The following is a 27,607-nucleotide window of genomic DNA, read 5'->3' on the forward strand; positions in this document are numbered from 1 at the left end:
CAAAATACCTCGAGAAATTGCAATTCTTCGCTAAACTAGTACATCAAGACAGTTTATCTTCTAAAAGAGTGAGTGGTGCTATCGTCTGGAGTAATGCAACGTAAATTCTGTTACTCCGAGATGAAAACTAAACGTCCCTTGTCGTGGCTTGCTGACTCAAGTCCTCTCAGGGAAGTTGAAGATGCTATGCTTGCTATTACTTGTGCAGATGTGCTGAAATTGGCAAGATAACAGTCCCTGAAGGTGTATATACAGCAAAATGATCCTCACAAAAAAGGTACAGGCACTTGACTTTGTGATGAATATGAATGCTCGATGAACGAACCGACGCCGTTATGGCAATGGTGAACTGGAGAAATTCTTGTGTAATAAGCTTTATTTTGATCGATATTGCTAACAAAACAAAGGCTAAATATGATTGTTTTGATTAGAAAAAGACTCAACAGATAAGATTCTTTGCGACTGAGGGCAGTTTCACTGTTGCAAGTGTTTTTGTTGGTGAGCAGACAAAATAATAATTTCGCCAAAATATGCAAAACTTGATTTTTGAGGTTCATTCATTAAATTCCTTAAAGTATAAAAATGCCCGCCCCGCAGAGATCTTTACAGTTTTAGCAACTAGGATGTCTGTGTAAACTGACTGCGTAGTTTCTGGTCTGGGACTGGTGTACTTTTGGAGAAATTTAAAGAAACGTCTGGTATGTTTTACCCATCGACCAAAATGGCTGAAAACGCACTTAGTTAATTGACTGATTAGTCGTTGTGAATTTAATGTAAAAAAACGTCCTATACATCAATATAAACTAGAATGATGACTTTATATATGGTCCAAGTCTTGAGTAGCAGTTTTTGAATGGACTTGAGAAACAGCTGTTTACATTTTTCACATTTCAGAGCATGTGCTGAGTGAAAAATTAGGTTTGGAGACACCAACAAACGATGGCTGTTGCCATGACAACGAAAAGGTTGCAACCTTAAAGAAGGCCATTTTTGTACATCCACCCTGAATATCTAACTGCATGCAAAGTTTGAGTGGTGGTCCAAAATTTTCATTTCCCACTTTGCTTGATTTAATCAAAGAGTAGCTCTTAATATTGGATCACCGTGTTGTTATGTATATTATTAAAAAGACTGATATTTAAAATTAAGCAATTATTGCATAAGTGGTTGCAGGTAAAAGTTTTAAGACCATGGGTTACACATAATTTTAGTTATTAGGTAAACTTTAGTAGTTTGTTTTTATTTCTACGTTTCAAAAAGAAGAATTTATAACGTGAAATATCGAATAGAAAACACTCCGGGTATTTGAGAACACTCGAGAAATGTAGAAAACATTCGCCTGCGGCTCATATTTTCTACATTTCCCTCGTGTTCTCAAATGCCCGTCGTGTTTTATGACAGTATAAAACATGGCCAATCCATTCAAGAATCAGCTGTCCTTTGGATTTTGCCAACCAATCAGAAAGCTGTATACTATGGGATAATTTCAATTCAAATCAATCGTGCTGTTTGTATAGCTTGTTTTAACATCGTTTTCAATTTTCAAAGTTTTTTTCTTTACCTTGTGTGTATGGGATGTTCTTATAAATAAAAATACGTGGGCCCGTGTGTGAATTTATACAAGTGCTCGCCAAATTTGTATTCTTCAGTTTTTTCTGCATATCACGTTTTGATTATATTAATTTTCATTCTCTTTTGCAAAACCTTCTAAGTACTGAAATCGATTCTTTATCTTTTAGTACACCTAAAACTGAACTGAAACACATAAGGAGGTATTGTACTATACAGTTGTAAACGAACTGAGTATTCTAGACATCACTAGACCAGTTCTAGATATAAGCAGGTGATAACAGGGTTATTACATTTACGGGAAGTCGGATAATTGGCGGGGAATTAAATGTTTAATTAACGATGACTTATTTAATTATATATTTACGTTTAATATTTACATTTTGCAAATAATGTCAGCTTAAAATTTTATATTACCAGCTTCAAAATGTCACCTCGCTGAACTTGTGTTTCCTGATGAAGAAAGTTTTGATCTAAAGTCTCGGAACTCATCTGTATGCTCCGCATGTAATTACAGTTGTGCCATATGACACTAGAATAGACCTCCCAAGGACTTTAATCTGAACAAAAAAAACAGAATTCGATCCATGACGTCTTAAGTTGCGATTCCCAAGAGTAACATCACCGTAACTAGTTGATTCATTACAATCTTAGGGGCTTGTCACGGTACTTAAATATCTTTGTCAAGCTCCAGGAATAATTTTGGCAAAGAATATTTCCGCTATAGGGGATTAACCCTGTGAAATAGACTGCCGATAGATAATTGATCATCTAGAATTAATTAAACAGAATTATAGGCACATTTACCTTTTCCTTTTCTCAATTTGTTACAGAACATTTATTCCAAACAGTGATACAGTTTTTTTATGTTGCATTCATGTTTCTTTGTGTTTAATTAAGGTTACTGTATAATAAATATTGTGAAAAACATTGTCAGGCTTAAACCCTTTACCAGCCTAAAAGCCGTTTCAATTGCTGATCTGCTTGTGTACAAAACATCTTCCTTGCTATCTTTACAACTGCCGATCGAAGCTCGCTAAGACGCCAACAGTATAAAATTGGATTAATGGAAGAATTCATAAATACTACTGTATAAGAAAAGTCCCATTCTCTTGGCCAATGTATCTTTAAAATCACATGACGCGTCATCAAAATAAACAATGGGAAATAACATAAAATCAAAAATATGTAAAATAGGAAAGTGTTCATCGAGCTTTTCTTCAATGACATCATGTTCACGTTATTAGCAGCATCCGAACTTTGCACTGATTGTTGTTGAGCGTGTATCTGCATTTGATGTCGTTTAACAATTTGAAAAATTCGGATGTAACAAAATGAGGATATCAACAGACAGATAAAAATAAAAATAGATGCAATGGATAAATATATACGTATATTCCAATAGTAAATTAGGTTCGCAAGAAAAATGAGAAGCCATACTGGTATTAATGTGTACAGAAGTCGAGTCGTAGTCACTATGTTAACATAGCTCATATGATAATGGAGGGCTGCAAATCTGTCCAAGCTTATGGCTGTTACTGAGAAAAGAGAAACTCCACAAAAACCATAAAACGAGAAGAACCACATTTGCAATAGACGAAAATCCTTTTTTAGTTCTCTAGCAATAAAAAGCGGTTGTACCACAAGCCCAACTAGAAGGTCTGACAAAGCCAAACTGCAGAGCAAAGTATTGGACGGTGAACGAAGTGCTGAAGTCCTTAATATGGCCGTCAAGACTAACGAATTGCCAACAATGGCCATAAGCATCGAAGCAGCGTTGAGTACGCAGCTTATGATGACAAAGATTTTAGGATGAGCCGAATAATCACTCGCTGATTCGTTCTTGACTGAGGTGCCGTTGGTCATTGTGCTTCTCTTTAAAGAGCTTTTAAACAAAACTGAGGATAATTTTGTTACAGATACCGAACCTCGCACACAGTTCTGATCGCTTCACTTTAATAAGGAGGACCGCAATAACAAATATTTTGAACGACTTCTTGATACGTACCAATTTAGCTGCAAATCAACGTCTTGCTATGTCTTTGTCAAAGCTGCTATTTTGTTAAAACAAACATAATATAACTTGTTTTAAGGATTGAAATTAATTTTATCCCAGCATAAAAGAACAGCTAAAATATTAATTTCTTTTGTATGAATTAAAGCATGAAACATAAAAGAACTACAAGATGAAATTCTTTTTATATAACAATAGCGAAATTCGTATTCATGTGCTGTAAATGGATTGATCTTACACTTTGTTTAAATTGGAATGAAAAACAATTGGCAAACCACTGTTAGTAACATAAGATTAGCATGTTGCAATGAAAAGAAGCGATTAGCGTTAGGGTTACGTCATTTTCCTGGTGAAGGTGTAAGGTCCGTGGTTTCCACAAAATTTAAGCTGTAAAGTGAACTTAAGGACATCTTTTCTTTCAATAAATTATATCGCGAATAAAGAGTATAAAACCTCAAAAAGAATATATTGTGGGATATATGTGTTTGTTTAGGTTTTTACGTTATTTTTTAGAATTCAGTCCTTTGGTCGAAAAGGGGAGGTCAACTAATATCCGTTATAATACAATTAAAAAAAAATGATACATCCATTCAATAATCAGCTGTACTTTGTAATTGGGTTGTGCTAACCAATCAGAAAACTACATACTTTGGAATAAATTCAATTTACCCCGGTAAATCAATTGTGCTGCTTGTATACCAACAGTTCTGTCATATGACACTAGACTAGACCTTCCAAGCACTTTAATCTGGGAATGTAAAAAAAAAAGAAACATAAAGCAAAGTGATAGGTGACGTCTTAAATTTCAATTCCCAATACCACCACTATTATCATTTGGTTCATTTCAATCATAAGGGGCTTGTCCCAGCCCTTAAAACCTTTTCAAGCTCCATAGATAATTTTAGGGGAATATATAGAGGAATAACGTTGTGGAATTTACTGTGTATGAAACACCTGAAATTAATCAAAATATAAACAACAATAGCATCAACAACAGGAAAGAATAAATTGTGTACGTGATTAACTTTAACATGTTATCAATTTATTACACGTCCAGTGATGCAATATTTTTATATTTATTGATGTTTCCTTGTGTCTACTAAAGGTTATTGTATAATAAATATTGTAAAAACATGTTCAGGCTCGAACTCTTTGCCAGGCTTCAAGCCCACAAATACATTTATGACGAAAATATAGGGAGTTGTCGTTTCTACTGTTGATCGGCTTGTTTACATAACATCTTTCTTACTGTCTTTACAACTGCTGATCGAAGCACGCTCATGCGCCAACAGTACAAAATTGGATTAATGCAAGCGTTCATAAATACTACAGTAACAGTTAACACTAGAGTAGAACATTCACGCACTTTAATCTGGGAAAGTAAAGAACAAAACAAACAGGAATGTGATGGATGACATCTTAAGTTGCTATTCCCCAGATTTCCATCACCGTAATCAGTTGATTCAATACAATCTTAGGGCTTGTCTCCGTACTTAAATATTATTTTCAAACCAGGAATAGTTTTCGCAAAAAAAATATAAAGTTTCTGCTATACGGTACTTAGCAATATTGTGGGGTACACTGCCCATGGACCTTTGGTTATCTAGAAGTGTTTAAATAAAAAAGAGTAAAAGGTGCATGTATTTCATAACATTTAATTTGGATGTTTTATCAGTGTATAACACAACATTTAATCAAAACAATGACGCGGTTTTTTTTTTTTCATGGCACTGATGTTTCTTTGTGGCTCAAACAATTTACTTTACAACAGTTTTGAAGCAATAACTGTATTAGTAGTTTTCGTTTCGCTCTTGTACTGCTTGTGTACAGAACATCTTTCTTGCTGTCTTTACAACTGCCGATCGAGGCTCGCTAAGACGCCAACAGTATAAAATTGGATTAATGGATGAGCTCATATATACTACTGTAAAAGAAACGTTCGGTTTTGCTGTCCAAATTATCAGAAAGATCCCTTCAAGCATCAATAAAATAAACGATGGGAAATAACACAAAATCAAAAAAATGTAAAATACGAAAGTGTTGATCGAACTTTTCCTCAATGCCATCATGTTCAGGTTGTTACCATTCTCCAACGTTTGCACTGCATGTTGCTGAGCTTGTATCTGCATTTGATGTCGCTTAACAATTTGAAAAATTCGGATGTAACAGAATGAGGATATCAACAAACAGATAAAAGTAAAAATAAATGCTATGGTAAAATATATATGAATATTCCAAATGGAAATTAGGTTCGCAAGAAAAATGAGAAGCCATACTGGTATTAATGTGTATACAAGTCGAGTTGAAGTCACCATGGTAACATATCTCATGTGGTAATGAAGGGCTGCAAATCTGTCCAAGCTTATGGCTGTTACTATGAACAGAGAAACTCCACAACAACCATAAGACAAGAAATACCAAATTTGCAATAGAGAGAAATCTTCCTTCAGCTGTTTAGCAATATAAAGTGGTTGTACCACAAGCCCAACAAGAAGGTCCGACACAGCCAAACTGCAGAGCAAAGTATTGGACGGTGATCGAAGTGCTGGAGTCCTTAATATGGCAGTCAGGACTAACGAATTGCCAATAATGGCTACGGGCGTAAAAACGGCGTTGAGTACGCAATTTATGATGACAAAGATTGTCGTATGAGCTGAATAATCGCTCGCTGATTCGTTCTTGAAGAAGGTGTTGTTGTGCATCGTGCTTCTCTTTACACAGCTCTAAGTTGAAAATATTGCATTAATTTTGTTAAGATTCAGAACCTCGTACACCTTAGAATTCTCATGAATTTGAAAAAAACTTTAAAATCCTGATTCATCAACTAACGAGAAGCGTAATAACGAATACATGTAGCTTGGGGGTCTTCTTGGTACGTAGCAATTTAGCTTCAAATTAAAGCTTGCTATGTCTTTGTAAAAGCTACTAATTAATATTTTAAAAACAAACATATTATAACCTGTTTTTAAAGATTGGTATAAATGACATCCCAACATGAAAGAACATCTAAAACATTAATTTATTTCGTAACAATGGAAGCATAAGACATAAAAACGGACTAAGAGGTTTTTTTAATAATAGCGTAATATTTATGCCATGTGTTATAGACGAGTTGATCTTGCACTTTGTTCGACTTTGACTTAAAAACAATTAGCAAACCACTGGTTGTAAAATAAGATCACCGTGTTGTAATGTATATTATTAAAAAACCTGATGTTTAAAAATAAGTAATTATTGCATAAGCGTTGCAGGTAAAAGTTTTAAGAACGTGGTTTGCTAAACCTCAGGAGTTTGTTTTTATTTCTACGTTTTAAAACCGGTGGTAGTAGAAAACAGGCAAGGCTATGTCATAACCGTTACCTTTTCAATTCACTCCTTTTGTCCCAAAGTGCAAACGGGCTAATATCCGTTATAACACAATACAAAATAAATCTTAAAATCCATTCAAGAATCAGCTGTCCTTTTTTCCAACCAATCAGAAAACTGTATAATAGGGAAGCCTCGAGCCAAGTGTTCCATCATTGCCGGAGCTTATTCCGGTTTCTGTAGCATTTATTTTAGCGTCTAGGAATATTTCTACTCCCTCCTGAATCGGATGCTAGTCCATCAAAGGTTACCCCCTCCCCCCAGCATTTTTTTACTGATGTTTCATTGTCTCTAGCTATTTAATGTTACTGTACAATAAACATTTTAAGGATGGTCAGGCTTGATCTCTTTACAAGCCCATAACGTCTATGAAACAAAAATATTGGCGGTTTTCGTTTTTACTCTTGATCGGCTTGTGTACAAAACATCTTTCTTCCACTAACTTTGAAGGGATGTTCGAGCAGAGGACTAAAGGTGCCAAATGTGTACATCTAGGTCTTAGAACCAGAGCTATCTTGTATCTAACTCCACGTCCTCCTGTTTCACTTTCTTAGGATGAAGTTTCCTGAAAGTTTGTTTTGCAGTTTCGCGAAGCTCGGCCACTCGCCAGAAGTAAATCAACGGATTTGCTGTAGAGTTTGCAAAAATGACCACAACGGCGAGACAGTGAGCTGCAGATGTTCTCATGTCTTCCTTCTCTTGCGAAGCACTTATTGCTGTGGTGATGATAAAAGGGAAGTAGCTTAGGACAAAAGCGCTAATAAGAATAATCATTGTGTTTGTTGTGCGTCGATATCGGACCATGCTTTGATGGGTTTGTTGTTGTGAATCCTGAATTTGTTTGTTGTGCCTTTTGACAGTTTTGTAAATTATAAAATAACACCAGGCGTCAATTGTTAATATCAAAATGCAAAGGGCAATAAGTATGTGGGTCAGAAGTCTGCTTGTCGCCCAAAACCACAGAAGCGTTATCCACGTAACCCATATCGACCAGTAAATAAACACTGTAATGAACACGCGGGAGTTTGTTATTAACTCGGCATATCGAAGGTGAAAACGCAGGGCGAGATATCGTTCAAAGCTGATGGCTGAAAGCGTTAGGAAAGAAACCCCATTGAACATCCAACTTGTGTAAAAATGAATAAACACTGCCAAACAGTATAGTTCCATGTTTCCGAAAAGAAGTGAAATTTCTGCTACAAGAAATGAAGGCTGGGTTGTTAAACCAACGAAAAAGTCAGAAACTGCCAGAGAACAGAGCAGAACGTTTCTTGGTTGATGAAGCAAGGGTGTCCTCCATATTGCTAAAATGACAACCATATTAAAAAGCAGTGTTGTGAAGCACATTATGAAGACGACAACACAGGCCGATATTGACGATATTATGTAGAATTGCGGTAAATTCTCTCTGGCCTCTATATCCAGAAAAGGTTGAAGCGTTTGGCAGGTTGAAGAATTGGTCGATGAAGAGTTTTGCAAAGCAGAACTTAATAAATATGTTGCATTAGCCATGATATAGTGTTAAAGCAGTCACTGCATCCGTTTTACATAGTGTCAATTTGTATTCACGCATTTGTAGAAATAGCTTTTAATTTGGGCAGCTTTAAGCAAAGAGGTTCGAAACAGCTGCTTTACAACGATTGGCAGTTACATGTCTAATGCCAAATTGCGTGGGTTTTATATTAGCTCATCATTGTCTCTAGTTTCCCTTTCACCTGTAATTATAGCTTTTTTATTATAATAGGAGAGTGCTATCAACAAGCAAGAAACTTTTAAGGAAGAACTTAACCTTCATAATATATTAGCCCTCCAGCAGTAGACTAATATTTTGCAGTTGTGTTTGCGTCTCTCACGAGTGCCTTGTGAATACTATTTAAGTAGTTATTTACTTAAAAGAGATTGGGGATATTGTTGCGCTCTCGACGTGATCCGCCTCATGGAATAAAATACGTATGAAAATAAACATTGCAATTGACATTTATTTTCGATTGCTAATTTTGTTTTCGAGTTTGAATCCAAATTCCAAATACTAGACAATTTTTATCTTTTCAAAACTAAAACATCGTACTAAATGTAACCGTTATTTTTTAGCATTGAAAAGATTGACTAAAGACATAATCATTCTTTGGTCAATTATATGTTTTTCCGCAGACAGGCGAAGCGAACGAGGAAAATACTCCACTAGGGAATATTTGGTTGTTTACCATTTACAAAAAAAAATACGAAAATTTCGGTTGGGAACTTCCGTTCAGGAAAAATGAATTCAATTTGAAAAAGGGCTAAATGAGGAACTAGTGGAAATGATGCTGCGAGAATTTCCATTTAGAACGGAATAAACCGAAAAGTAATAAAAATTTGGTTTGTATCTGATCTTAAAATCGGTTTAAAAAGGTGGTAAAAAAACGTATAAGACTGAATTTTCGGTACCTCTCTGTTACCTTCATCAGAGTTAAAATTGGTTCAGTTTTTTGCATAATAAGTTTTTATACACCGCCGGTCTCTAGGGATGTTCCCAATGTTGGGACTTTAATCAGTACTCAACCAAGTAGTCTTGGGACAATTATGGGTTTCTGTTTTCATTTAATTTATGGATAGTTCCAAAAAGTGAGAAAGGAAAAAATTGATTTTCAATTTTGATTAAAGAATGGAAATCATTTCCATGCATGTTTTCATGCAGCTCTACAAACAAGAGTTAAAGTTAAGAGTGGAATGGAAAGCATGTCCATGTTTTCGTATTGCTCTATAAACCATTTCCATGTGTTCATACAGCTCCATAAACAAGAGTTAAAGAGTGGAAGTTTGGAGGAGACTAGAATTGATGTGGAAACAAGGGCTGTATTCAAGCATTTCAACAGCTTATTTGAGTTCTCCCAGTTTAATGAACTGGATAAAAATTTTTGGTTTTCATGTTACGTCATAAAATTTTGAAATCAAAATTGACTAGGCCTGCTAAATTTTCGTTGCCATTACGCGTAAGATTAAAATGACAATATATATTTTTGCGAATTTCCAGATTGATAGTGTCATTCGTTTTTATAACAGAGCATTTTGAATATTTGAGTTCTCCGTCGTATGTGACATCAAGTTGAGTGACGTGACAAAGCTGTTTTTTTTTTAAAGGGCCTTTCCTTTCCATTTTCAGCAGATTGGACATTTCAGATATATTAAGTGATGCTTATGTGAAAGTGTGCTAGGTCATGAGCCAAAGATTGTCGTTGTTGTAAAACAGAATTGAGTTCCAGATGGTTTTTCTGACATCACGGCGGCCATATTTGCGTCCCTCGGATACTGAGCTTTATAAATTTGCGTGGAAAGGTTCGGAAAAATATTTGAAATTCGTAGCTTCTGTAGTTAAATGGTTTCGAATTTATTTTTTGATTGCGTGACAGTGACAACCAGCAATACGAAAAAATAAAATGCTTTCTGCCTTTAATAAAAGATAAAGTAAGGTAAAGGAAGGAAAATCACTCGTTTATTACGATTATCAAACTGTAAATTCTCTTTTTCTTCGACAGCTCGCGCAGTGTTATGTGTTTATACCGCTGGGATTATGAAAACACGACTTCTATCTCACACCTTCTTACAGTTTCGATAGAGTTAATTAGCCGTTTAAAGAGTTTTATTTTCATTTATTCCACGGGCTAACAAAAAAATTATCATTCGATGCAATTTTTTCTTCTTTTTCATTGGCCGAGAGCCCACCACGTGATCTACAAATAACTGCCTACAAATAATGGTCTGCTCGTGCGCATTAGCGTCTGACAGTGATTTTGCTACAAATAATATTCTGCTCATGCGTAGTTGTGTCCACTTCCGAGAAAAATGGCAGCTCGTTTTCCAGAGGGAAAGAGGAGCGGTTGGATTTGTCTACTAGGCCAGAAAAAACAGTGAAACTACAAAGAAGGCAATGGAATTTCCTCTTATTGTATTTCGGCAATATCTGAAAGAGAGAGAATTGGATGAAGACCAGCTCGTATTATCGAAGGCGAAGTTACGCTTTCGTCTGCATTAATTCAGCAAGAACTAGTGCGGTTCCCGAAGGTACTTTGTGCGAAACAAATTTAGTGATCAAATGATAAAACAATTATTGAACTCGGTTCTCGCAAAATATCGTGATTTGTCAGTGTCGAGCAGATCAATTATTTGCCGAAGCCTTCGAGAACAAGACTTTTTCGCTTTCGTCTGCATTAATTCAGCAAGAACTAGTGTGGTTCCCGAAGGTACTTTGTGCGAAACAAATTTAGTGATCAAATGATAAAACAATTATTGAACTCGGTTCTCGCAAAATATCGGATTTGTCAGTGTCGACACTGGCAAATCACGATATTTTGCTCAACATCGTCCAATAACTGTTAATTATTTTGACTGATAAAATAACCACTAAAATTTTTAAAGTTAAAGGGTTGTCTTAGGGCGATTACACGTCTAAATTAACTTGAAAAACGTCGCTCTTTGCCTCGTTGTGGTTAACATTACTTTTCTTGTCCATAAATAAACCAAAGAACCATAGCAGAAAGTAACAAAAATAGCATTCGTATTTGAAAGCACGATTTAGAAAATTAAAATACAGCACAATGCAAACAGACAGAATATTAGTATATGGGCTTGTCAACAAAATAGCCAGCTATGACGTTATCATTGTTATTATTACTTCGAAAACTATTCATTTTTCGTTTGACCAGTATTCATTACTGCTAGACAAAAAACTGAAATATTAAATATTCCTTTACGAATTAAGTGTAGCTCGGTCAAAATTTCTTTACGACTTAAAGCTGGTATTCAATATTCATTACTGCGCTCAACACCCGTACAAAGGAAAGTAATCTAGGCGAACTCAACAGTAGCAATAGACAGGGCAGTCAAACGTACAATTATACAGCGGTTTTCAGTTGAATGGCGAGAGTAATACTGTATCACATTGGTTTTTCTTTACCAAGTTTTTTGATTGGTTTAAAAGCTCGCGCCACTTCCTTGACCAATCAGAAGTGAAAACAAAGCCAGCCGTGACTCGCCTAAATACGTTTCCCACGCTTCGCGTCGGCTACATGTATTTTCTTCGATCGAGTTTTTGATTGGTTTACTGGACCGTCTGTGTCCTTTGTGATTGGCCAGATTGATAACTTTGGTTTTCCTTTATACGAAAAGCGCTCAATCCAATGCATTAACATGCTTTCTCGTCCCTTTTCAGTAAGAAAAGACCAAACCATACATAGACCTCCCATCAATATCGTTTTTCCGACTTGCTTATATTTTCCAAATCATCTTTAATTTTGTTAACTTACAAACACACGCTAGCTTTATGGTTATTACGTGTATGTACTCAAGCTGATTTTTTATTAATCTACCGTTGAAGTTCTTAAAAGATTTTACTCCAAAGTTTTGTTATGACAACAGTAGAATAACTAATGAAAATAAGCGAAATAAGACTTCGACGTTTCGAAGCCATGTTCACTTCGTTATCAAGTAAAAATGACGGTTGTAGTTTTGAATTTGGAAGGATGTCAGAGTATATTTAACATAAATTAAAATCTACAACCGTCATTTTAACTTGATAATGGAGTCAAGATGTTTTCGAAACGTCGCGGTTTTACTCATTAATTGTATTTCTAAATGTCGTCTTATTAGAACAGTAGAATTCACCTTTATTTTGATCACCTTCTTGTAAGAAGATCCTTAACCTTTGTTTCATTGAAAAAAGAATATTAAAAATATACACATAAAAATTATATGCATATGCACCTTGCGTGAACATCTATGTAAATAAATATGTTCACAAAAACAATCAGACCATAGTAAATTATCACCTTTTTAATATTTTTAAAATGTAAAACTCCGAATCGATGGACGTTAATTCTGTAGCTGTCAAGAAAATGTCTTTAAAATAAATAGAAACACTGACCAGAATTGCCAGTGCAATATTGCGTTGTTTTCATTGACCAGGCGAAATTTTATACTAAACTTCGACTTTTATAAATGCCTAAGGCTCTCAGATTTTTAAATCAATATTACGTTAACGCGGAGCAAAAAAAATAAATTATGCATTATTCATCAAACACGAAAACTTCGGAAAAACACATAGTCGTCAAATTTTCGTATTGGACGGAGCTAATGTGTTCAGAATATTCGCTTGAGGTTTAAAAACTATTTACAATATTTTAAAAAGGTTCAAACTTTAACAGTGAATAAGTGCGCGTTGTCGACTGAATAAGGTATCTTCAGGAGTAATAACAAATAAAACCTGTCTTTGTTAATGGTCAATCCTTTTTTCAGTTGATGCATTTACATGACAATTTTCTTACTGTCTTCAAAACAGCTACTCGAAGTTCACGAAGACGCCAGCAGTACAAAAAGGGGTTGATGGCGGAATTAGCGAATAGCAAAGTTGCTGTAAAAACCCAAGCTGTGTTCGGATTTGAGACATAGATGTGGGCGTAAAAAATCCTGTAAATCAGCCATGGAAAATAACAAAGAATTGTGCAGATGTAAAACACGAAAGTGTTTACTGCAGTTCGGCTTAATGACAGAAGGTTAAACGAATTTCCATCAGTTGACAATTCCACTGCCTGTTGTTGCGCGAGTATCTGCAATTGATGGCGACGAACGATTCGATATATGCCGATGTAAGAAACAGTAGAAGCTGTAATATAAACGGCAATGAAAACAAGACTAATGTAAAAAATTATCGGTTCATACCAAACGCTAAAGCTGGACAGCAACAGAATATGAATAACCCAAATTATTATCAAGATTAATTTAACACGCCTTGTAGTAACAAACATGTTATATGTCATGGGATATCGAAGTGCCAAAAAACGATCAACACTTATCGCTGCCATTGTCGCGAAGGAAATCCCACAGAATGAAATACCTATCGTTCTCGTTATTTCAAGCAGAAGAACATCCGATGTAAGCTCTTTGGCGATGTAAATCGGCTGAACTACCAAACCCACAACCAAATCTGAAACAGCGAGACCACACAGGAGAATTAAGGACGGCGAACGAAGCGAAGACGTTGTGGCAACCGCTGCTAACACCACTGTGTTTCCAAAAATTGATATTAGCATCAGTGGCACATTCAGGGCACAGTTGACAATGACGAGAGTGGTTACACGAGTTGCAGTTTCTTCATAATTGTCAAAACCTCCACCATCTGCTGATTCATCCCAAAGCGAAAATGTATGGTTTAGCATCATGACAGATTTTACCAAAGTATAACTAAAGCAATTTGTCATCCAAATGTTGTCGCCATTTTTAGATTCGTTTCAAACCCAGTAACATGTTTACAAACGACTTTGTTTGCCGGATTTTCAGATTCAGTCTAGCATGCATATAATTTTAGTAATTCCAAACTGTTTTCTTTCAGTGCCACAGGAAGATGTTTTAAAACACAACAATATACGGCTGTTATAATAAAACTTGCTAAAACTGCAGCTTATCATACTGATATGACAAGATGTCAGTTTTTCCACCTGCAATTGAATTGAACTCGAGACAATGGGGAGACTTTTTCAGTACCTTAATGATGGCGTTGAAATTAAAATTTGTATTAATAAGCCAATCAACGACGATTCAAAATTACTTTACTGTACAATTGAATTGTCTTATCCATAAAAAAAAATGTCCGGTTTACGGAGTTTAAGTCCTTGTTCACACAAGTGACATGAGGACATAGCGACATAGTGAACAACATGTCGTGTTGTTCACTGGTAACATAAAAAGCACCATGTCACGATATTTTTAAATTAAAAATTGGTGGTGCAGAACATTATCTTCAAATCGATGCAAACCCCTACAATTTACTGCTAACCTGGAAGAAAAATGTGAAGCATTTTTGAACAAATTTCCTACCAACTTGTAAAATTTAGGCTATACTATTCAAGCGGGCAATCCGTGACGCAGCTGCTTCAAACCCCATGATGTCTTCGCTAATGTGTTGCATCGCCTACGTAGCACATTACGTGAATGTCATTTATATGCATAATGTATCACCAAACCAACAAAATAAATTATTGTCACATATGAAGCAAATAATGCATTTTAAAATTTGTAACTGGAAATTGCCTGTTTTGCTAAAAACTGCAATGAAATCTAACGTACTGCAAAAAAGAAGAAAATATATTTTTTCCCATCGTGCTCTTGTTCTGAATGCACTTGATGGTATTTTGCATTTACTAGAGATAATTTGTTGTAAAGATTACCATAAAAGCTCTATTGAGCTTGTTTCTTTTCAAGACCTTATAAGCCAAAGGAGGGGCTTGAAAGAGAAGAGGGGCTTATTTCAAACCATGTATCAGTTAGGGTACATATATATTGAAGGGATAAAGTGGATTTTTTAACGTTTCTGTGCCGTTGAGTAACACTTTAATTTCGCAAACAGTAACAACAACAATATTTGTGGTGGATGAATATCTCATTTAGGAGACTCGTAACAACTTCGACCTTCCACGATGTTACTTTACTTGCTTTAAATAGAACGTCTTGTTTATTATATGAGACTGTAATGACAAGATGCCAAATGTATTTGTCGAATGTTTTTACGGTTAAACGAAAACATGGCATGAAATGCTATATAAATTCACTAAGACTAAAGAGAGTTTGGCAGAATTCAAAACAGCTGGGATTTTCTATTTCTTAAAAAAAACTTAAATAGAACATCTTGAATAATCAGCTGTTACAATTAACGCATACCGTAAAATTCCGGTTATAAGTCCCCCACTTATAAGCCCCCCCATTCCCGGTTATAGACCCATCTACCTGGAAACAAAAAAACATCCGATTATAAGCCCCGCGGATATAAGCCCCTCTCTGCCGGGTGACGGTACTGAACAGGGCTAAATGCTGCTTTATTATGCGGTTTTTACTTAAAAACGTATTTCGATCAACATTCTAGTGGCTCGTCTCAAAACGTTTTTTCTTTTTTTTATTCCGCTTATAAGCCCTACCGGATATAGGCCCCTCCACTTATAAGCCCATACAAAAACCCTTACGAAGTTGTATAAACCCAGGGCTTATAACCGGAATTTTACGGTATGGTAAGTTGTTTGATCTATATTTTACAAAATATTCCGTTACGAGTAGCGTTGTTGAGCAGGCTCTTTGTTTCCAGACAGAACTCAAGATCGCTGGTAACAGCAACAAACTGGTTTATTCCACGACGCTGATTCTTCAACATTAAACACCTAACATGTGACTTAAAGTGTCGCTCTTACACACAAACACTTCCAAGGTCTAGAGTATTCTCTAAAAGTCTGATTATAGTAGCATAAAATGTGATTCTAGAACAAAATAATGGCATATACCAAAACGTTTCAAAATGTTATTATATATCACCGTTCAGTGACTACTTCTCTTTGACCTCGGAGAAGTCGAGAGCACTGCAACTACAGTGTGCATCCAGTCTTGCAAGGACAAAAATGTTCAGCTCTTTGGATTTTACTCTGTTTGTTTACATAACATCTTTCTTGCTGTTTTTACAACCGCCCTTCTAAGCTCCCTAAGACGCCAACAATACAAAAGTGGATTGATTGAAGAGTTCACGAATACTAAAGTGGTAGCAAGGTTCCATTCCTTTTGCCAATCCATTTTTGCCATTCCAAGAAGAGCTAGAAAAAGAAACATTGGAACGTAACATAAAAGCAAAAAAGCGTAAAATACGAAAGTGTTTTTTGCACTTTTTTTCAACTGGGTTATGTTAAAGTTATTACTAGTTATAGTACTTGAGTTTTGCACTGCCTGTTGTTGAGCGTGGATTTGGATTTGATGTCGTTGAACAATTTGAAAAATGCGAATATAACAAAATGAGGATGTCGACAGACATAGTATGATAAAAAATGATGAAACTATAAAATATATCAATCTGTTCCATAGGAAGAGAGCACTCGAAGTTGAAAACATGATAAGCCACATTGCTACTAACGCGAACGAAACGCGTGATGTAGTTACTATGGTAACATATTTCATGTGGAAATAAAGAGCTGCAAATCTATCCGCACTAATGGCTGTCATTGTCCAAAGAGACACTCCACATAAACTGTATGACTGGATTTCATAAATAAGCCATAAAGAGTGATCGTGTGTGAGCTCTTTAGTAATGAAAAGCGGTTGTACAACAAGCCCAATGAGAAAATCATTGAAAGCCAAATTGCAGAGCAGAGTTGTAGACGGCGAAGAAAGCGAAGGAGTTCCCAAAATTGCTGCTATCACCAGAGCGTTGCCAACAATAGACATGATGATCAGTGGTGCATTGATAGCGCAATATATGATGACAATTTTTTCAGGATGAGTATTTTCTTTAAAGCCAAAGTAATCACTTGCTGATGCGTTTCTGAATAATGTGCAGTTGTTCAACATTTTTTGTCTTTTAAAAACGAGAAAAAGGGTTCTAACCTTGTTGTGGGTACAAAATCGTCCGCTATCAAAAATTATCGGCTTTCTTCGAATCGATATCTAAAGTTTGTCTAATTTTAATCTCCAAGGTTTTTGTAATAAAGGCAATTGTGATAGATTGTTTGCGTTGATGCCCTCATCGATGATTGTTTTTTTATAACAATGGAACAACAGTGAGAACAATTTTATCCCGCAGCATTTTTAATTGCATTCCGAGGAAAAGTTTACATAGCATCCCTTGCAAAGAAAAGTTACAAAGATAAGATAAGCAAAACAGATATTTTAGCATAAATCTTGTGTGCTTTTCAATTTTGAAATTTTATCGTTAGTTTTCATCTTAACATGGATCGCAATGGTTTAAACATGTGCGCCTTTAGCACTCTATCGCATCTATACCAATAATTTTGATGAATAAAGCTTAGTACAAATTTTTATAGGTCTAAACAATAATTAAATTGAGGTTGACATCAACATTTGTAGCCATGGCAACGTCAAATATGGTCGCGATTCCATATTATCAACCTTTTGAGGCTAATAACTAAAAAAGTAACTACTGGGTGAAAATGTTTCTTTTAATATTAACAAAACGAAACGTTTTTTTTTTTTATCGTTTTGGTCGCTCTGAACCTTGCCGACGGATTGTTTTAAATTATTTTTTGTTTCTTTTGAACATTAGACAAAAATGTATCAAGACAAAAACATTATTGAATTCAAGTAGTTTTTAAGTTATTAGGTTCCAACAGTCCAAAAACGGTGTTTTGACCTCGTTACAAGTTTTCATAGAAAGGAATTCCCCCGATTGACGTCATTTTGAACTGATTCTGTTTATTAATCAACGCTTTACTGGTGTTTGGTCGACGTTTTTTCAGTTGTGCCGTCGAGCTTGCTGTAATAAAATTTCAAAGACGGTAAGGTCTCAACTATTGTCACTATTGTGATCAACCTTTGCTACCTTTAATACCCTTCTTCTTAGTAGGTCAAAAGGTCTTCTTAGTAGGTCAAAACATCGTACGACATCGAAAAAAAAAAAGACACGTGCAAATTCAGTCTGGCTCTTATCAACAATCACTCTCAGGGTCTAGATTATTCTCTCAAATGCCAATTATATTAGCATAAAATATGATCCTGTTAAACGAAGTAATGACATACACAAAAACGTTCTAGAATGTTATTACATGTTATGGCTGGCTGACTACTTATTCTTGACCTCGGAGAAGTCGAGAGCACTGCAACTGCAATGCACATCCAGTCTTGCAAAGAAACAATGTTCGGCTGTTTGGATTTTACTCTGTTTTTGTACATAACATCTTTCTGGCTGTCTTTACAACTGCCCTTCGTAGCTCGCTGAGACGCCAACAATACAAAAGTGGATTCATGGAAGAGTTCACGAATACTAAAGTGGTAGCAATGTTAAATTCATTTTGCCAATCCATTTTCGCCATTCCGACAAGAACTAAAACAATAACTTTTGGAATGTAACATAAAAGCAGAAAAGTGTAAAATACGAAAGTGTTTATGGCACTTTTTTTCAAATGGGTTATGTTGAAGTTATTGCTTACTTCTAAATTTTGCACAGCCTGTTGTTGAGCATGAATTTGTATTTGATGACGTCGAACAATTTGAAAAATTCGAATGTAACAAAATGAGGATATTAGCAGACATATTATGACAAAAAACGATGCCACAATAAAATATATAAGCCTCTTCCATAGGTAAAGAGAAATTGAAACTGAAGAAATCATAAGCCACATTGCTACTATCACGAGCAAAACACGTGATATAGTTACTATGGTAACATATCTCATGTGGTAGTGAAGAGCAGCATATCTTTCCGCGCTTATGGTTGTCATTGTGCAAAGAGAGATGCCACATAAAATGTAGGACGGAATTTCGTAGGTGTACCATAAAGATTGATCGAGCATAAGCTCGTTAATGATGAAAAGGGGTTGAACAACAAGCCCAATAAGAAGATCTGTGAAGGCCAAATTGCAGAGCAGTGTTGTAGACGGCGAAGAAAGCGAAGGAGTTCCCACTATTGCTGCTATCACCAGAGCGTTGCCAACAATAGACATGATCAACAGTGGAGCATTGAGAGCGCAATATATGATGACGATATTTTCAGTATGAGTATTTTCTTCAAAGTGAAAGTTATCCCTTGCTGCTGATTCGTTCCTTAATAAGGTGTTGTTGTTCATCATATTTCTTCATTTAAAAACTCCAACTTAATTAAAGAAAAATCGGTTTTAACTTCGTTGAGGTCAAAAATTCGTCCGCTTCCAAAAATAATCAGCTTCCTTTGAGTTGGTCTCTAGATCTTGTTTAATTTTCATCTCCAAGGCTTTTGTAATAAAGGCCATTGTAAAGGATTATAAGCGTTGATTTCCGCACCATTGATTATTTTTATTACAATGGAACTACAGTCATAACAGTTTCATCCCGCCCAAAAGTATACAAAGCTTCCAAAAAAAACAAAGCATCCCTTAGAGTGAATAGTGACAAAAGTAAGGAAATCTTAACAGATATGTCTGCATGAATTTGCTCTGCTTTTTAATTTGGAAATTTTTTCATTAGTTTTGATATAAAGGTGGCTCAGTTTCTAAAGGCAGCTACACCAACAGTGTCAAGCAATAAATTTAATAAGTAGAAACTCATCCGTGTTCTATTGAATGTCCGTGAATCTGATTGATTCTCCCACTGTTGTCTGTTCGCTGATAGAACACGATCGTGCGCGCGTTGCTCTTTTTTTTCTAAAAAAAAACCTCCTTGATTTTTGTCTCGAAAGCACATACAACTGAAAGTTCTTGAACTATAAGTTTCTACCAAAACAATTAGACTAACCCTCATTATCCATGAGCTGTTGTTAACTCGGCTGCGCCTCGTTCTATAGGTTTGTTTGTTTTTTGACATCCTGGCTGCCATAGCAACGTCACACGAGGTCACAGTAAATGTTCTCAGTCGCGCCGTCGAACTTTCTATTTAATAATAGAATGCCAAAGACAGGAAGGTCTAATCTATTGTGGGCTACCTTAAATACATTTCATTTTCAAAAGTTAAAAATAGCGAAATATGACATCAAATGAAAAAAAATAAGCCAGTTTTCTTTCTTTACATCTATTATTTTAGCCATATAAACCAGTTTTTTGTTTTAAATGTCAAAAAAATAATTACTTTCATAAGAATTTCAGGTAACAAAAGTCTGTTGACGCCTTCGAAATGAAATAAATGAACGATACAATACAACTTAAGCTAACCATGATGAAACTTAAGAAATAAGAAATCAAATTATATTCAGCAAACTGGAGGTAAATTTCAGCGCCTAAAATTTATTGTTAAACAACTATGACTTATGATTTCTATTTCTGTTTAAGAGCTTGTAATAAAATAGCCTTCCTTTGGGAACTCACATATTACAGCATTCTAAGGACCTTACATTGTTACACCTCCACAGAATAACAGATCAAGAGATTATTTCTAAATTCATGAATCTCGAGTAACAGAAGGACTCCATGTCTTACACCGTATCGAGTACTTTTCATACAAATAGTGGAAATTGGGCTGACAGTATCATAATTTAAACTGATTAATTCCTATAATACAACTGCAGAAATTGGAATAGTTTAATCATGATGACATTTATATTCACAGAATCGTAATTACTTTATCCAGATGGAAAAATTAATTAAAACTCGCTGTCACATGTATAATACATATGCTTCAAGCATTAAAAACTAAACAAAGAGTAAACTAAATAGCAACTTATTTAGATAACTTCTTTAAGGTTTATTGCATTTTTAACACTTCAAAAATGGCGACTGAAGGTAAACGAAGAATTAGAATGGAACGCTTGTCGCTTGGAAATGTAATCTAAATATGATAACGGCACACTTTAAGGCTGCCAATGAAACAACCAAAAGTGACTAGGAACATTACTTCTCTCCCTTTGCGATACTCTCAAGTGCAGCTTAGACCAATGTACCTACCAGTACTCACTTTGCTTCTCAAACTTTTCTTCTGGCCTCGGTACGTATTACACACCTGTGTGGTGAGATTACCCGGATTGCAAGTAAAAAGCTATAAACCTTCCACAACCTCGGCTTTACAACAGCGATATTAATATATAAGGACATACAGCTGCAGCTGTTTTTCGTCCTTTCTAGTTTTAATATGTGGTTTTACATACTTACTTTCTTCCTATTGTTACAACTGCCTTTCGAAGCTCACGAAGACGCCAACAGTAAAGAAATGGATTAATAGATGAGTTCATGAACATTATAGTGATGGCAAAGTTCCATTCCTTTGGCCATTCTTTGTCTGACTTTCCAAACAGAATCATTAGAACAAAAATAGGAAAATAACACAAAATCAAAGAGATAAAAAATAGAAAGGAATTCATCGAGCTTTTCTTCAATCGCAGCATGTTCAAGTTATTACAATCGTCTGAATTTTGCACTGCCTGTTGCTGAGCATGAATCTGTATTTGATGTCGTTGGACAATTCTAAAAATTCGGATGTAACAAAATGCGGATGTTAACAGACATATAACGATAGTTGCCGATGAAATAGTAGCATATATAGACCTATTTATACGGGAAAGACCAAACGAAAGGAGGGTGATAAGCCATATCATTACTAACGTGCAAATAACACGAGTGTTAGTCACTATGGTGACATATTTCATGTGGTAGTGGAGGGCCGCAAAACGATCTAAGCTAATAGCTGTCACTGTGCAAAGAGAAATTCCACATAAAGAATATGTGGAAAAGAAGTAACAACTACGCAACAGGAATAAATCTTCTTTAAGTTCCTTGGCAATGAAAAGCGGCTGTACCACAAATCCAACAAGAAGGTCTGACACAGCCAAACTGCAGAGCAAAATAATGGACGGTGAACGAAGCGAAGGAGTTCTCAAAATGGCGGCTAGCACCAGAATGTTGCCAGAAATGGATATGAGCATCAATGGAGCGTTTATAACACAGTTAATGATGACAAAAATGTTTGGATGAGTATTTCCTTCAACATCTGAATAATCAATCGCTAATTGGTTCTTGAATAAAGTATCATTGTTCATCTTTGTCATCCTTCGTCTTTCAGGAGCTCTAACTCAAAAAGTAAAATCCGGTTTTAGCCTCGTTGCAGCTGCTGAACTTCGCGTTCAAGAGTTGTAGTTCCTTAGACCCTTCTATTTATCGCTAAAGAGATGAGCTTCGTTTGCTTACTTAGAAGGATTGCAAATATTAACTGTACTCTTCCGGAAAAGAAGCGTTGTACCTGGGAACCAACGACTTTCCTTGAATTTTGAAGAGCTACTGATGCAAAAAAACTTAACTTTCCCTTTTTATTTTCCATTTAAATTAATATGTTTCGCAGATAAATGTCGTCTTTGGGAAATTAATATTTTGATCCTCAAGTTATGTAGGAGGTAATGAGTGAAAATCAGAGAGAGCGAATTTCATTAAATTTCACTTTAAAGCAGTGCTATTGAAAATACCAGTTTCTTCAAGAAGAACGTGGCAAATTACTTCCCTGCTTACTTATTAATCAATTTTTTCAACAGAGAATATACGCAATTCACCGGTAGAAAGAAATAATTGATTTTACAGTTCTAATTTTATGTTAATAGCGGAACGATGTTTTTATACTATTAGATAAACAATTCCCAACTGCTTTCACTTTAGATTTTGCCAAAATTAAACGAAGCGTCCTTCATATTACCATATATTGTATATTGCCAAAGAGTACATAAAATTGGAAGTTGTTATTCAAATATTGCAACATTTGTAAAAGTTAAACGACAGTTTTTTTCGTACGGAAGCCCCTGCCATCGTGCCATAGTGACTGATAAGCTAAGGCTGATATTCTCCCACAACAGCCCACGCCTTAATAACTGCATTAATACAACCACTTAAAGAAGAAGAAAAAAATCATTTTTGCCTTTTTTTAATTGTTCACACTGGATATTGATAATTCAACACAAATTGCCATAAAATTATAAGCAAGGTTATTTAATGAATCGTAATTGATAAATCAGGCAGGGGAGTATATATTATAACAGTATTGATGGCGCAGAAGCGATTTGCCAAAATGCAATTTACCGTCAAACGTCAAACCAAAGGCAGAAAATTGAACCATATACTGTGCACGGATAGAGCTATCGTTAGTACCCAGAATGTCTCTGTTCCACTTTTTAAGAGCTCGGAAACCCCGTGACATAGCTCGACCCATTTCTACTCAAAGAACTCCTGAGCACGGACGCTCGTAAATGCGACTATGAGCAGCATGTCAACTTTAATCTTGGTTTTGATTCACTCGCCATTATTCTAAAAATGAAATTATTTTAAAATACAACACTTGTAGACCATAGATATGTCACACCACTTTCGTCAATGTTTCCTTTTATTTATTTTCTCTACATTACCTAACCAAAAAATAGCATATGTGTAATGCTGTAATGTTTCTCATTGTAACTTTTCTGTAGTAAGTATTGTAAATTTTTTCTGCAACTTTTATTCGAGGACACCATGTTACTAATCCGGTATTAAAAGCTTTTTTGCTACCCGCCTCGATCAGGAACCAGCTATTTGCAGAAAACAAAAATGTGTTAATTCTTATTTAAATAGAATAAATAAAGTTAAGGATTTAATTAAACTACTAATCTGCTGCCGGCAACGCATGAAACGGTGCCTTTTTTATCTTATTTTTTTTTCTTTTTTCTTATTATTTTTTTTTTAAGTTTTCTAATAAAACAACAAATTTGTTTTGAAATTGAATTTTTTTGCACCGTATAGATAGCTAACTTTTGAAGATGACGTATTTTTGTTGGCTGTGACATCATATGACGTCACATAAGGTCATTAAAGTCGCCATCTTGGATCTGCCTTCTTGGATTTCACCATTTTAATTCTAAAAAAGGCAGAAAATATATTTACATCTGAGAGTTGTATATTACAACATAAAATCATGTAAGGATAGGATGATTGAGTTGTTTGCCCTTCCTAGCTTTGATTTGTGTTTGTACGTAGCATCTCCCTTGCAGTCTTTACAACTGCCGTTCGTAGTTCCCCAAGACGCCAACAGTACAATAATGGATTGATGGAAGAGTTCATGAATACTACAGTGACAGCAAAGTTCCATTCTTTCGGCCAGTCCTTCTTTGACATTGCAAATACGATCATTAAAATAAACATGGGAGTATAACATAAAATCAAAAACACAAAAAACAGAAAAGTGTTCATCGAGATTTTTTTCAATCGCACAATGTTTCGTTGTTAGTAGCATCAGAATTTTGTACTGCCTGTTGTTGAACGCAAATCTGTATTTGATGTCGTTGAACAATTTGAAAAATTCGGATGTAAGACAGTGAAGATGTTAACAAACAGATAACAATAACACCTGCTGAACTTGTCAAATACACAGGCTTATTCAAAAGATAAAGGCCAAAAGAAAGCAAATTTACAAGCCACATCATTACCAAAGTGTAGACAACCCGATTTGTAGTAACTATAGTTACATATCTCATGTGGAAGTGAAGGGCCGCGAATCGATCCAAGCTTATGGCTGTAACGGTGCCAAGAGAAACTCCACAAAAAGCATAAGACAAAAATAGGTAGCAAATACGCAATAGATATGTCTTCTCTCAGTTCTTTAGCAATGAAAAGCGGTTGTACCACAAGCCCAACAAGAAAGTCTGACACAGCCAAACTGCATAGTAAAATCATCGAAGGTGAACGAAGCGAAGGAGTTCTCAACATGGCGGCAAGCACCAGAGTGTTGCCAATAATGGATAAGAACATCAAAGGGGCGTTAAGTACGCAGTTTACGATGACAAGAATATCAGGATGAGGAGAATAATAACTTGCTTATTGGTTTGATACGAAGGTGTCGTTGTTCATAGTGGCTCTTCTTAAGAGTTTCTACTGATTCAAAAAATGACGTTAGTTTGGTCGCTGTTCACCCTGAACGTTTAGGAGTTCTGGTGTCCTGCCAATTTTTGGCTGATATCTTATTTAAAGAATGCTTAAACCGTCTACAAAAGACGATTTCAATAGCGTATAACTTGGAGGTCTAACAATTTAGCTGCAAAGCAATGGCTTACTGTGTCGTTGTCAAAGCTGCTTATTAATATTTCTAAAAACAAGCACATACCTTGAGGCCAGGGATTGGTATAAACGATTATTCTATTTTCATTAAAATGGGGTTGTTATTATATCATGTGCTATAAACAATTGAGTTTGAGCTTCGTTCAATTTTTAATTAAAAAAAAATTGACAAAGTTGTCTTAATAATTAATATATATCTCATATATAAGATCACCGGCTGATGTATTTTGGCGAAAACATCCCATCTTTAAAAAGTATTGGCAAGTATTGGATTAATGTTTCAAGCTCAAAGGTCTACGTCCGTGCGTGGTCCACATAATCTCAGGGGAGTTTTCTTTTTCTGGTAATACTTTTTAAAAGTTAGAAATTATAACATTTTAAATAGCGAGTGGAGAACCTTAAAAAGGCTTGCCTTGTGAAATTCGTGTTATCGTTTTCTAAACAATTCAGGCCCTCGATCTTAAAGGAGAAGCCAACTTAATCCCTTATGATATAATGCAAAATAAATCTTAAAGTCGATTGAAGGATCAGCTGCACTCTGATTCTTTCTTAATAATTAGAAAACTACATACTTTGGAATAATTTTAATTAAATCGCAATTGTGGTGCTTGGATACCTACAGTCTTCAACCATATGACTCTAGACTAGACCTCCCAAGCACCCTAATCTGGAAATGTAATTATAAAGAGCAAAACAAACAGATTTGGATAGAAGACGTATTAATTTGCCATTCTTCGAAGTACCACCACCATAATCAACTGTCTCAATAGGGGGTTGTCTCAGTAGGTCAATATCCTTTTAATAAGCTCCAGGAATAATTTTGTCAAAAAATGCTTCCGTTAAAGCGGAGCAAAGTTGTGAAACACACTGCCCATGAATCATGTGGAATTTATCAAAATTAAACTAATATAAAAGAACCGAACAAAAAACTGAATATTAACTTGATCATTTTATCAATTTATTACACGTCATAATATCATAGGTGACAAATTACTCCTTAATTTTGGCGCGAAATTTTAATGTTAATGTATAATTTCACATGTGAAATTATAAAATTGCCATGGCAACGTAGTAAGCGGCAAAATGGCGTCCGTAATAAAGATGTTTTAAAGCTTAAACTTTGTACATTTTCACTTGAATTTCATCTTAGTCAGCTAGCCTTGGCCTGTAATAAAACTTTTGATGATATTTTATATTTCAAAACGTCAAAACGCATTCTAGACTTAAAACCAATTACATAAATGACATCGAACGGATTTTTGAGCGTTTTACACCGGCACCGTTTTCAGTTCATTCAAGACGAACTACGGTCATAATGTGAGAAATAATTGACAGTTGATTCATCTTTGAAACTTTTTTTTAACAGCAAAAATATATCTCTAAAAGGTTTTCTTCAAAGACTAAAAAACTTGCGAACTTGAGCAAAATGTATGCTTTTAACCGAGTTTCAAAGCTTGGAGGTCGCGATGCAATATACCAGTCAAAAACCGACGATTCCAAGCGTAATTTGTCACCTATGATATTAAAATGTAATCAAATGGTATACTCGTGAAATTAGGGAATAATTTCACTTGCATTTTGTCAAAATGCTAATAATTTCCCTCGCCTAAAGGCTCGGGCAAAGGCTCGGGAAATTATTAGCATTTTGAAAAAAGGGGGGGAACTATTTCCTAATTTCACTCGTCACCATTTGATTACTAACTTGAAAATTTTGTCAATTTATAACAAGTCCTTAATTTAAATAGCAATGCAGTTTTTGTATTACCAACGTTTCCTTGTGTGTTACTAAGGTTACTGTATAATAAATATTGCGATAAACATGGTCAAGCTCGAATTTTTTACCAGCCTTCAAGCTCAAAGCACCTATGACGCAAATATAAACATTGCTGTTTCTACTGCTGATCTGCTTGTGAACAGAACATCTTTCTTGCTGTCTTTACAACCGCCAATCGAAGCTCCCTAAGACGCCAACAGTATAAAATTGGATTACAGGAAGAGTTTATAAATACTACTGTAGTCGAAAAGCTCCATGTATCTGTCCATTTCATTCGAAAGATCCCATTAAGCATCAATAAAATAAACAATGGAAAATAACATAAAATCAGAAAAATGTAAAATACGAAAGTGTTCATCGAGCTTTTTTTCAATCTCACTATGTTTAAGTTATTGGCAGTAT

At 35.3% G+C, this 27,607-nt stretch overlaps 3 protein-coding genes and 1 pseudogene across 3 annotated transcripts; all 4 read right to left on the reverse strand.

The window, feature by feature from the left end:
- Positions 1-7,351: 7,351 nt before the first annotated feature.
- LOC144629807 (histamine H2 receptor-like) lies at positions 7,352-8,485 on the reverse strand. The gene has a single exon (XM_078488018.1). The coding sequence runs from the start codon at positions 8,459-8,461 to the stop codon at positions 7,460-7,462; it is 1,002 nt and encodes a 333-aa protein (XP_078344144.1). The 5' UTR covers positions 8,462-8,485; the 3' UTR covers positions 7,352-7,459.
- A 4,101-nt stretch (positions 8,486-12,586) lies between these two features.
- On the reverse strand, positions 12,587-14,394 carry LOC144630975 (adenosine receptor A2b-like). The gene has a single exon (XM_078489327.1). The coding sequence runs from the start codon at positions 14,179-14,181 to the stop codon at positions 13,216-13,218; it is 966 nt and encodes a 321-aa protein (XP_078345453.1). The 5' UTR covers positions 14,182-14,394; the 3' UTR covers positions 12,587-13,215.
- A 1,987-nt stretch (positions 14,395-16,381) lies between these two features.
- LOC144630883 (melanocortin receptor 4-like) lies at positions 16,382-17,299 on the reverse strand. Its single transcript, XM_078489252.1, has 2 exons — positions 16,666-17,299; positions 16,382-16,551 (listed from the first exon to the last, which is right to left on the reverse strand). The coding sequence occupies exons 1-2, from the start codon at positions 17,297-17,299 to the stop codon at positions 16,382-16,384; spliced, it is 804 nt and encodes a 267-aa protein (XP_078345378.1).
- A 7,028-nt stretch (positions 17,300-24,327) lies between these two features.
- LOC144630884 (trace amine-associated receptor 9-like) lies at positions 24,328-25,125 on the reverse strand (annotated as a pseudogene).
- Between the last annotated feature and the right edge of the window lie 2,482 nt (positions 25,126-27,607).

Source organism: Oculina patagonica, chromosome 11 (genome assembly GCF_052425735.1).
Source record: "Oculina patagonica isolate OP01 chromosome 11, crgOcupat, whole genome shotgun sequence".
NCBI lineage: Eukaryota > Metazoa > Cnidaria > Anthozoa > Scleractinia > Oculinidae > Oculina > Oculina patagonica.